Source organism: Diachasma alloeum, unplaced genomic scaffold (genome assembly GCF_001412515.2).
Source record: "Diachasma alloeum isolate Michigan unplaced genomic scaffold, Dall2.0 Dall_scaffold_01459, whole genome shotgun sequence".
Lineage (NCBI taxonomy): Eukaryota > Metazoa > Arthropoda > Insecta > Hymenoptera > Braconidae > Diachasma > Diachasma alloeum.
The window spans coordinates 4,160-16,680 of record NW_021681556.1 but is presented as its reverse complement, the minus strand read 5'-3'; the positions used below and the strand labels follow the sequence as shown (position 1 = coordinate 16,680).

At 36.8% G+C, this 12,521-nt stretch overlaps 1 protein-coding gene and 1 long non-coding RNA gene across 2 annotated transcripts; one reads left to right on the top strand and one right to left on the bottom strand.

The window, feature by feature from the left end:
* The first annotated feature begins 375 nt into the window (after window positions 1-375).
* On the top strand, window positions 376-2,877 carry LOC107046514. Its single transcript, XR_001461570.2, has 2 exons — window positions 376-1,138; window positions 2,530-2,877. It is a non-coding gene; the product is annotated as an uncharacterized LOC107046514 (long non-coding RNA).
* A 180-nt stretch (window positions 2,878-3,057) lies between these two features.
* LOC107046513 lies at window positions 3,058-12,185 on the bottom strand. Its single transcript, XM_015269135.2, has 6 exons — window positions 11,540-12,185; window positions 8,395-8,844; window positions 6,177-7,831; window positions 5,152-5,871; window positions 3,605-3,807; window positions 3,058-3,525 (listed from the first exon to the last, which is right to left on the bottom strand). Exons 1-6 carry the CDS (start codon window positions 11,931-11,933, stop codon window positions 3,396-3,398), a joined length of 3,552 nt encoding a protein of 1,183 aa, XP_015124621.1. The 5' UTR covers window positions 11,934-12,185; the 3' UTR covers window positions 3,058-3,395.
* Window positions 12,186-12,521: the final 336 nt, after the last annotated feature.

Here is a 12,521-nt window from a genome sequence, read left to right as displayed (position 1 = left end):
TTTTCAGTAAAAAAAGAAAGAATTCACCTATTATAAGATAAAAATCACCCCATTAATGAAAGTGAGCGGGCCATTGACTATTAAAGAAATAGTACATGAAAAACCATGAATATATTTGCATTTTTTATTTTTCTCGCATTGTACATGTAATTTCATACGGGGCTAATTATTTTGACTTAAAATATAAATTTCATAACGTTCCCTCCAGCAAAATAAGTGCCACTGGTGGGAGACTAAAGGAGATGAGGGGAAGCGTAAGTCGACCGGAACGCCGCTTCTGGCGCTCCGGCGAACTTGTCCCCTGTTTTCTGGCTTCATCATACCTGCTTGTATCATATCTTATCGCATTTGACAATTTTTCCTTACGTCGCCCGATTATCCTTAAAGTAGCTCTACCCTTTTGGGGTTATATTTCAATTCAAAATTTTTTAAAAACTACAACAAATCGCCTAAAAACTCGGTGTGATTCGGAATCGTAATTTTTTTCCTCATTTAATTGTCGTTCAAGTTTTTCTAAAAGGAAATGTTGAAATCCATTATTTAACACAGGGTCTTATGTGAAAAACGCTGAATTTACCACAACTCTGGTTAAAACAAAGATTAAAATCTAATTTTTTTTCCTAAAAACGAGAAAAAAATAATAAAAAATATTGGCACCTGTTGGATAACGATTTATCGTTTAGTTTTTTTTATTATTAATAATACTGGCAACAGGAATAGACATGACAACAGTGACCATGTGATGGCGCCCGCTCCGTTCGTCTCCAACTTCCCATATGATCGTACGGCGTTGCCATAGTTATTTGCAAGCTAGTCAATTGAAAAACTGCTTATGTGCACTTTATTTAAAAAAAATTGACATAAGATAATACTTATGCTCATGACCTCTATGATTTATTTTATTAATTTAGAGCTAGAAATACTGATTTTTAGAATGTATTTTTTGTGAAATAGACTCAATGACTCCAGCCGTAGAGGTAGAGCTACTTTAAGTCGATCAGTAACCCCAAAAATGTACACCAAATGGTAGCTAGCGAATGGACTATGGGTGCGTTTTGCAATCGAGATAGTCACAGTAACAGTACTGCAACCCTATCCAATTTTGCTTGACTGCAGCTACGGTAGTTGATTCCAAAAGGTACTCTATATACGACCTTTTGCTTTTAGCAAAACAACCAAATCAATGTCAAAAAGTAGGGGAGAGTGGGGCAGAATGAAACAGTCGAAAAACAACTGTTTGATGTAATTCAAGCAAAAAATTTTTTTTCATCAACTTTTGTGTATCAACTTTTTTTAATTATTGGGAGTTCTGATGAAAATAGTAATTTTCCGTTCAGTAGAATGAAAAGTTATTGTGAAGTTTTGACGGGAGAAGATTCTATCCATAGATTAATTGAAAAGAAAATGATTCTAGGATAAATATTCCTATAAAAATCGTTCTTGGAAAATTGTTCCCCGGAAAAATGTTGGTCATATTTTCTTTTTCCACGCCGATTCCCGTTTTCTAGTAACGCTAATCAACTTAGCCAAGAGTATTGACGTGATATTGACATGAAACACGGCGCATAAACTCCGTAAAACTGAAGCGAATCACAGAGTGATGTCTTATTTCGAAGATTTTTATAGGTTCTTTAAGGATATCCAAGTATTTTGGCTATTTTTTCTCCAGTGAAATGCTTTTCTACTTCTGCAGTCGAACAGCAGAGCTTTCATTTGAGCCCCATTCGAACCCAAGTTTTCGGACATTGTACAGTGATGTTATTATTATCTAAACATTGCACGTCTGAATTCGAACGTTGATATTGAAGCGTTATAAAACATTTTAAAAATCTGGAAGAAATTAGAAAGTTTACTTGTGGGGGCAGATTAATGAAACAAGTGCAATTATTATTTAAAATTACAAGCATTTTCTGCAAATGATTTATAAAAAAATTTCCAGCATGAAAGTCATTTGTTCGGAATCGTAACAAATTTCTTCATATTCAGAACTTTACCAGAAATCGATTTAATGGTCTCATAGAAACTACCCAGAAGGGAAAATAAAAAATAAAAAATTCCGTCATTGCGATCTTTTGCTTTTAGGTCATTCTCAATTTTTTCAAAAATCCATGGTGATAGAAATTAAAAGTAAAAGGTCGTATGTAAAAAAAAAGAGATAGAATTTCGTCATGACGACTTTTTGCTTTTAAGTTATTTTTCATTTCTGGGTATACAAGTTAAAGGCAAAAAGTATATGCAGCTCATGTTCAATGTCAAAATGTAGATATTACAATAAGTCTTCCCAATTTTTTCACGGAAAATTGCAGAAAAAATGAGTAGCCAAAATATGACTTTGTCGCTTTAAGAAACTCGGAACGTAGCTGTTTGGCGTTTACGACCTTTTGCTTTTAGACACGCGATAGCATTCTCAACTCACTCGTTATGATAATATCCATAAAATAATTTGAATAAAATTTTGGTTCTTTTTCTTTATCCCGTTTACTATCGAATTTATCAAAAATGTTTCTCAATTCGTCTTTATATTTTCAGATCCGACAAAAAATGCAAGGACAAATTAATCGTCTCAATGAGTCTTTCGACCAAGCTCAGGGTCGTATCCGAACTCTCCAAGGTCACGTGAATTATTTGAAAACATCGTACAGCAATGTTTTCAATATCCCTGTCCACGCAGATGGTTCAACGTCTCCATTACCCCAAGAAAATATGAACTCTAGCCCCTACGACGCATGTGATTGCAATTCATAAATCTTCACTTTACGAATAAAATCAGGAAGGTTTTAACAATTTTTTTTTTCAATTAAAAAAAAACAAATATTTTACATTACGAAATTTTTTGTAAGTGGATTTTAACTCTTGAATAAATAGAATATACTTTCACGCATAGGATTTATTTCACACTTCCACACTTTTCATTCCTTTCGTAGAAGAAACATGGATTGTTATTTTAAAAAATTTAAAAACCTGAAAAGACCAACGTCATGGTGGCACTGTAATTTTTTTCGTCCATAAAAAAATTGTTTTATTAAATGCAAAAATCAAATCATAATGCGGTAGAGCTCCTCGTTTACCTTTTTCTGCATCAGTAGTATTTATTTTTCATTTATCAATATCCACATATTCTTTCAGTAATTATATTTTCCTTATTTAAAGTATTCTTCCTCTGGTAAAGTTTAGCGTAAGAAACAGAAGACTTTTATTAAAGGCTTAGAACTGTACCGTCGGTATTGACCTTGAAGAAAAATAATAAAAGAAAAAGAATCTGTGGCTATTTACAAGTAAAGCCAAGTAAAGATGAATAGTCCCCGATTTCTATGGGAGGGAATTAAGACGAGAAGAACGAAAGATTAATCATTGAAAGTGGCTTAAAATGTTCGAACATCGCATAATGCTGACGATCACTGAGAGTCCATATTACAGAGGGTGCTCATCATTTCAAATAATGTTCTGGACCTCGTATTTATCTTCTCCACGTCGGCTATCAGCTGTTCAAATTGCAATTGAAAATCGGCCATCGAATTCGGGGCCCTAAAAGTTATTAGGAAGATTGGTAAAATGTTTCCAGAACTGTTAATAGCGTATCAAAAATTAGTTTCTCATTTCATACCTATCGTTATTAAAGGAATGTGGCTGATTTTGTAAGCCAATGTCGGGAGCTGCTGTAACTCGAATGTCTGGTATTACTGTCTCAGACGCTTGGAGATGACTTGCATCTAAACTTGTGTGGGGATGACGACAATCACCACAGCTTTTTAAAAAATCCCGAAGAAATCCACGTACTCTTTTACCTGAGAGACGACGTCTTGAATTCTGTAAAAAGAGAAATATCGTATGGATTGAAAATACACAGCATTTACTAAAACTTGTATGTCCATTATGTTCGAAAAAAAATCTAAAAAATGTTGGTAATGTAAGTATATAAGGGCTCATATAAATTTTCGGATTTCAATCAATTTGAGCCGAACTTAATCAGGTAAATAACATGAAGAGAATTACCGGCTCAAATTTTGGCTTTTGTGCGGTTCATACCAGCTACGTCCCCGTCGCGAACGTAGGGTAATACTAATTGTAAGTGCTGGTGAGCCTTGATAGGTCAATAAAAAAAAACTTCTTCGCTACATGTTGAATTTAGATAAACCCTCATAAGTTGAAATTTTAACCATTGCTTTTAGAAGGAAAAGCGTAGGATGTGAAGTCCCATACATGTACATGAGCATCCATGTAACTAAGCGTGATGTCTCAAAGAGGTTAAATTCATGTGATAGAGACCAGATTCCGACCTAATTTACGTCGAAATACTTCAAAACTTAGGGGAGAGTGGGACAAAATGAAACAGTAAAAAAAAACCACTGTTTGATGCAATTCAAGCAAAAAAAAAATTTCTTATCAAATATTTTTTTTATCAACTTTTTTTTATTCTTGGGAGTACTGATGAAAATAATTGAGAAGCTTTGACGGGCGAAAATTTTGTCAGGGGATTAATTGAAAAGAAAATAAAACAGTAAAATCCAAAGTCCAGAGCAAGGTCCAGGGAGAGACCCAGAGGGGACAAAGGACAATGTGATACTGAATTTCAATCGAATAATCCATTAACAAAATCTTCGCCCATCAAGACTTCTCAATAATTTTCCATTCTACTGGATGGGAAATTATTATTCTCGTCATTACTCCCAAGAATAAAAAAAAGGTAATAAAAAAAATTGATAAAAAAATTTTTTTTGCTTGAATTGCGTCAAACAGTCGTTTTTGTACTATTTCATTTTGCCCCACTTTCCCTTACATATAAACCATAATATTTACCTATCAGTAAATCTGAAAATATGAGCCTTCTATAGTAACACATCACCAAAATGTTTAATACTATGGAACTGCAAATCGTTAGTGGATTGATAAAGCAGGAAGAGCAACTACACGGGAAATAAGAGCAATTTTCTTAAGCACCCTTTCTGTCTTTGCTTCCGAGATTTTGTCAAAGAATTCATTTTTTTCTGCCACTTGAACGTAATATAAAATGAAGAAAAAGAAGTTTATGCAAAGCAATCAACAGACTTTTTTTACAAAGCAAAATTTTACGGCCTACAAGAAAGATCGTTTGACATTTTTCTGTACACCCCAAAATTCACGTGAAAATAACTGCTCTTGTCAATTACTTACATCGGACACTTCGGAAGCCTCTGACTGCACAAGTGGGACAGTATCCCCAACAAATACCGGTTGTCCATCACTATGAACTCTCCCATGTGAACAATTATTATCAACTCTCGAATTGCATGGAATGTCAGCGGAGTGGCAGCGTTTTGGTAGATGACAACAAACATTCTCAGTGTCCCCAGCCATTGGATGAGAGGACATCTGATGCTTGCAGACCTCATTTTGTACATAATTCATGCACGAATGTTTAACATGAAGATTTGCAGGATTGGAAACAGATATCCCCCGGCAACCCATATTGTGTACTGCTCCACAAGAATTCTGAACAGTCTCACACTCGTAATCATTTACTTCGTGATTATGAACACAGCAGGGAGGATTTCTGGGCCTCATTTGAACTGGTGAATGGCCTCTTTGTTTCTGATTACAACCGAGACAATTTTGAGCCCCACGACTGTCCAAATTTGGCATGCTGCCAAATGGCCTGTCCACCTGATCATCAAGCGGCCCTGCAACACGACTCAATACTGTGCGCAATTTTCTCGGTACCCTCGCTCGAATTCCTGATGTTGGCGTCACTGCTTTTTGTTTTTTATTCGTGGAACAGACAAACGGAATTGTTCTCAATTTGTCCGCTGGAGTTTTTGTCCAGAATGCACTATTCTCGGGAGGATCTTCTTCCAAATCTTCCTCAATATCGTCAGACGTGGATTCTTGATTTATCTAAAAAAATGGGGAGAATCAATTAGCAATCAATTGAAAGAGTTTTTCAAATATCATTGATCACTCTGTCGTATTCCAATGGTCTTTCTAATCTATACATCAATACCTCGATGCTGTCAGTGGTAACTAATGAACAGGAAGGGAGAAATTAAATCATTTCAATGATGTCAAGCAAAATCAAGCAAAATTAAATAAAAATAAAACCCAATATTTTAAGGGCACTCAATTGAATTGCATGAAATAGAATTTATAAAATTAGCGAATGTCTTTTAAGATTATATTGAAGGAATATTGAATAAATTTACCTCTCTTCCCCAAATATTGAGTGTTCCATTAGCCTCCGACATTCTAACTTCAAGATTAGCCAACAAAAATGGTCCACACTCCCTGGCAACACCATTATTATCAACTTTATTAGTTTCCTCAGCCTGTAGTAAAAAGCTCCTTTCCTTACTGTCATTATCCTCTTTATAAACATAACACTTAATTCCATCATTAACATCAATCTCCTCAACATTATTATCCTCATCACGTTTATTTCCATCATTTTTCTGACTAGTATGCGAGTCCATCGTTGTTTTATCTCCTGCATCTGTTTCATAATCTGAATTCAATTCCCTCCGTAATTTGTTACTCAGAAAGGGCATTTTGAACGGCTGTGGGCCAACAGCAGACGTTCCATAATTATCACTAGCTTTACGCTTCCTTGAGCGATATTCATTCGTTACCAGGGGACTTATTGGTTCTTTTGACTGACCTGGACCATTATTCCTTCTGACACCAGTGTTTGGATTTGCTGGGTCTGGTTTACCCTGGGTTATGTTGGCAAGTGTCTGCAAGATTCTTGAGCTCGTGTAGAATGCCTGAGAGAGAGGACGATTTGTTTTTCGTGGAGTTCCCAGACAGAAACTGTCGTCTGAGTTTAGAATGCTACCGACATTTGGAGGTTTGAGGGAGACTGAAGGACTGCAATTGCTATCTGTCCACTGCTCCACTGAACTTGGACCTGAAGCAATGCTGCTGCTCAACATTTTTTGCTGTGGAACTTTCAGATAACTCACAGTGCTCTTATCAATTAATGCTGGCAAAGTTTCTGTTTGTACTTCAGCTGTTTTCATTTCTTTTGATTTTTCATTCTGTTGCTTTTCCTTCTGATAGTGGGCTAGAGTCTTTTTCAGCTCACTTAATTCTTTCTCGAGTTGGAGGTTTCTGTCAGCCATCAAGTTGTAATCGTTCTTCAGCTGAAAGTTTTTGTTTACTATTCTCTTGTAATCTTCCTTAATTCCATCACATTCCACCACTTTCTGGTTCAATTGGGCTTTCAAAAGGGAAACTGCTGGGTTCTCTGTGCGGTGTCTCTCAGTTATCACGATCTCCTCGGAAATCGTCTCGACGTGTTGGATTTTCAAAGCACCTGGAGCTGTTGACAAATTTTCTTGAGTTACTGTGGGTAATTCGAGAGGGTCTGAGGTGGGCCTCTTTTGCTTTTCAGTCTTTTGGTCTTGGTTTCCATCGAAGGTTCCCTTAAGGAAGTCCTCGTATGACACTGATTGACAGTTCGTTATTTGCTGCATCTCGTCCTTACCGTTTGTGAGAATCTCATGGTTTAGTTCTTGGTCGTTTTTCGAATTGATGGAAGATCTTGGCTCAACTGTAGTTGAATAATCAACAATCAGCAGACCGTTGGTTTTTTTATCCATCTGACGCTGGGGTTTGTCCTCACAAATTTCGTTCTCTTTATCCACCTCCATTACCATGGCGGTGTCGTAGCATTTTTTCAAGGTCTCACCTGTGTCCACGGATATTATCTCAGCACCGTTCTCAACCAGGTGACAGTTTACCGTCATGTCCTCGGCGCGAGTTGGGTCCTCTACTATCATGTGCTTCATGTTACTCTCCATGTAGCTTTTAAGGAGACGACTTTGAGGGTTCACTCGAATGTCTGTCTCCATAGCTTGGTCTGAAATACATTATATTTAGATAAGCTAAAACGTATAAAACGTGATGGAAAGATAGGGAAAGTTCTCTGAAATTGTACAGTTCTAACCCAGAACAAGTGATGGTGTTAGGAATGTCAGGAAAACTTTCTCAAAGTTCATTAAATATTAGGTTGATTCTATATTCGACCAGGTGGGAAACATTCAATTTGATACGATTTAGGGTTCATTGGAATCTTTCAATTCATTTGTTGTGACGATTTTCCACAATCATGGAAAATCGTTATAGGGGAATTGATCGATGTCCAAGGAAAAACAAATTATCTATTTTATACACTAGTAACACGTTATGTTGAAAAAGAATATCACTGATTGAGTTTTATCAATCAGTAATACAGATTTAGTACAACTTCATTTATTTAATTTTGTAAAAATAGACGAGATCCACAAATATTAGAAAAATCTGTCTGCAAATATTTCAAAAACTGATAGGTTTCAAATCCATCAAATTTTCTACAGAAAAGTTCCCTGCAGAATTTTTCAAAAAACCACGTTTGCAACTTGTATTCAAAAACTATTGTCTAACCTCTCTTAATCGCATTGGCAAACTCTCGATTGACATCAAGAGGATCCCTGGTTCTCCTCTGCCTTGACAAGCGACTCTGTTCTTTCATACCGTCAATGTACTGCTTCACCTTACTAGAGACATGTCCATATTTAGGACCCCCTAAAAAACTTCTCCTCTGACCACCAAGATTGAACTCTGCTCTGCCATCCAGCTCAGACTGGTGCCTCTTACTATTGAACTTGCCAGTTCGACGATTGGGACTTGTTAAATCTTGCAGTGATCTGCTTCGTTCTCTGGCTGGACTCTCCAGTACTTCCGATGGGCGCTGGACAAAGTCGTCAGAGGATCTTTCAAATTGCTCAGCTTCAATTTCACCATCACTGTAGTCCTCATCATCTTCATCATGACGTCTCATATACTCTCCTTCCTCTTCTTCTTCATCTTCATCGTCGTAATCCCTTTCTTCCTCTGCGAAAAAATTGTATAACTTGGAATCAGCTAATTCGGAATCTCAAGAGAGAAAAAAAAAGTTGAGGAAAAAAATGAGCTTTAAAATTCAATATAAAGTCCCTGATGTAATACTCATGTACAATAGAAAACAATACTAAATATCCTCTGGTTGAATTGTAATTTTGAATCGATAAAAAATATTCAAACAAGTGTTGTTCTTGTTTTCTATTTTTACCAATTCCATTGGTAATAAGCTTCCGAATGGTTCAAAAGTAGAAATAATCAAAGTCAAGCAATTGGTCTTGACAATAGTTTTATTACATTTTTTTCTTTTCTGGGTTGTAGAATGTAATTTTGTTTGTTGAACTTCACCAAAATCATCCATCTAAAATTTATCAACATTTTCATTGTTAAAATGCGCATAACTCCAGACCTATGAGGTCTGCAACAAGAAAGTTCGCATATCAAATACTCGTCTCATAGAGACAAATCCATTCATGTTTGCCTCATCGGAAAATCGGAATATCTGTATTAACAAGAAGAGGAGAAACATTTAGTTATCCGAGGAGCGCGCGCGCCTATGCATCACTTATATTGACTGCAGCGCACCGGCATATCTCGAGCGCGCGCACACTTCCCGGATAAAAAAAAACTATGCAAATATTTTTGTTGTGCAACTCACAGTTGTCCAGTTATAAACATTTAAACAATTAAATTGTTTATAACAGTCAAAGATATGATTTTGGTGAAGAAAATACCAAAGTCGATCCATGACCTCTCAGTGGATACCATTTGACCCTTAGCGTATCACACCGTTTACATTTGTGGATTATTAGTGTAGAATCTCCGTGAGGACTTTGGCTATGAATTATTTCAATAAGTTTCATATAAAAGAATGCACAATAGAAAACTGTTTCAATTGTTTTGCAATTGTTTTTTTTCCGATTTTCGTAAAAACTATTCTTTGCATGATTTTTTCTGTGGAATCCCATTCTGTTCCCTGACTTGAAAAAAAATCCCCAACCTAAATTTTTAAAATAGTTCCTTGAATACAATCAGCATTTTTCGCTCCTTAATTATGAAAAATGTGATAGAAGATGCATTTTGACATGTATTCATTTATCAAAATTTTTCATTAATATCTAAAAAAAATTCTTTCGTTCAAATAAAAAAAATATATATTTTCTCTCATATACCCTTTCGGGTTTTTACGATTTGTTCCCTTCCACCCCCCCAACCCCCTGTACCGCATTCGTCGAAGGACGAGGGAAAACCTCACTTGAGGGAAAAACCTGCCCAGGTATAGTCGTCCCTTTAACGGGACTCCCGCTCGACAGTGAAACTGTGAAATTTAGTGTTACAAATTTTGGCTCCCCAGCCGGGTATCGAACCCGGGTCGCTCACGTGCCAATCCCATACTCTAACGACACAGCCACGGCCGTCGGTCTTTCGTTCAAATATTATGTATAAACTTCATTCAGAAATGATATAGTACATTACATGCCCGAGCCTTGGAAAACAGATCATCGTCCCCCACGTGCAAGATTGCCTTCCGAGCCGAAGGCGATGATGGCAAGCACGTGGGGGAGGGTGATATGGTTTCCATGGCGAGGTGTGTATATTAATTTTTAGGTCCCGTGACACGAAAACTCATTTTTCGTTCACGAAAAATGAGTATGAGCATGAGTATGTTTTTCCTAGGTTCATGAGGATCTAATGGATCTACTTAATCTATGGTTGAAAGAGTTCTCAGTACTCCAGATTTCGCTGGCGCACTTTCATAAATTCGAATTGGTGCATTTTTTCTGTACTGTTTCCATTAATTTGTAATTTTTTCAGTTATTTTCCTTATTCGAATCAGAGCGCAGTATTTGAGGCTACCCAACAATTTAATCGGTTATTTCTCTCAAACTTCATTACATTGAAAAAATGGGCTACATTTTGCCGAAAAATTTTGAAGCACAAGTGGTATTACTACTGGAAATTCACTCATTCTAATTGGTATTGATCGGAAACATTTGAGAATGAAATCAACCCACTAAAAATAACAACTTTTTTGGTTGACACATTAACTTCCAAATGCATCTTCCTGTACACTTGTCGTAGTTAAGAAGCTAAAATTAGTAATTCAAGTATATTAAAGAAAAGTAGAATTTTCGGTTACAACAGAATCGAAACTCTAATTTTAAGCGGTCAGAGATAATGCCAACTCAGAAAATCGGATTCTAGTCAACTTTGACAGGATTTCGAATGCCCCTTGAACTTAACAATCCACCAGATATTCCCCTGAAGCTTCCTCTCAAATACAAATAAGTGTATCAAGTCTTGCTGAAAAATCCCAGGTGTTGCGCACTCAGGATTCCAGCCTGTCAAACTTGACACCTTCATTTGTTTGCAACGAAGCTTTTGTGGGAATATCCGATAAGTTCGAGTTAGGGGCCTTAACGATTCAAAGAGTCGACAGAGCAACAAGCTCTAAATAAAAGCAGATTTTTCTATAAAAAAATGAAATCTGGGATTTATTTGATGTTTTTTCAAAGAAAACCTCAAAAAATAAGAAATCGAAAATTTGTTATTTTTGTGTCTTTTACACTGCCTGAGCAATGCCGGGGCGTACAACTAGCGAATGAATAAAACAGAAGCATTGCTTAGTACCTTTAACAATCGATTATTTTTACGATCCATTATTATGCATTATATAAAACACAATTACCATCAGAGGTATAATCCTCTTCATCCTCGACCCCATCGAATCCCCGATCGCTTTCCTCTCCCGATGTCACCAATTCCACAACACTGCTGTTACTCCTGTCCCCCTCCGAATTCTCTTCGTCGCGTTCCCGCTCCGCAGGTGCTTCATGAGCCTCCAATTGAGGTTGTGTTTGCCCATCACTCTCAATCCTCGAGTCATCCGGTTTTGTGGAGCTCGAAATACTCGTGGCATTCATGTAGGATGGCATCTTCTCGTCCTCGATTGTTTCACCCTCAAACATCATCAATTCTGTACCCTTGTTACATACCTCCTCCTGATCCTGGGAAATCGTCTCCTCGCCCGGCTTCACCTCGAGATTATCCTCGCCCATAGGCGCTGCCGGCTCCTCCGACATTTGTAATGTTATTTTAGAATATTAAAAATGTTGACCTTTCAACGTTTTGCTGTTGTGGATAAATATTAGAATGTCCGTCACTGCGTCCCGGACCCGATGAGAACTCGAGCCTACAGCCCGCGGATTCACTCGTTATCGTCCGCCATAATGGCGGCTGGCGGCACTTTAGCACACTACAGTCCAACTCATGTGCGTACGTGAGCTAAGTGGGGGAATGCTATATCTCGTTCCCTGGTTTCTACACCGCTCGTAACATAAGTTTTTCACCAATAAAATATTTCATTTGTTTTTTTTTTTCAAAATTGTTTAGATTTTTTCGTTTTTCTTTTTGTGCGCATGTCTTTGTCTACGGAATTTGCTAATTGGAGAAAGTACGCTTTTTCCCCGAATGGTTTTTTTAAATTTGTTTAGGATATTGGTATTAATTTGACAAGCTTCAGAAAATTTGGAGCTGTAGGTTTTCTTAATATCTGAGGATTTCTGGATGATTTGTTTTTATTTTGTTTACGGCGAAGATGGAGGACGAGAGAGGAACCCGGTAGTTGATATATTATATTTGATATATATATATATATATATATATATATA

Coding starts and splice junctions, on each gene's coding strand:
- LOC107046513 (XM_015269135.2), bottom strand. CDS start 11,933: ATGTCGGAGGAGCCGGCAGCGCCTATGGGCGAGGATAATCTCGAGGTG. Junction 3,808..5,151: donor AGGCTTCCGAAGTGTCCGAT/GTAAGTAATTGA, acceptor CTCTTTTTACAG/AATTCAAGACGTCGTCTCTC. Junction 3,526..3,604: donor CATTCCTTTAATAACGATAG/GTATGAAATGAG, acceptor AATAACTTTTAG/GGCCCCGAATTCGATGGCCG.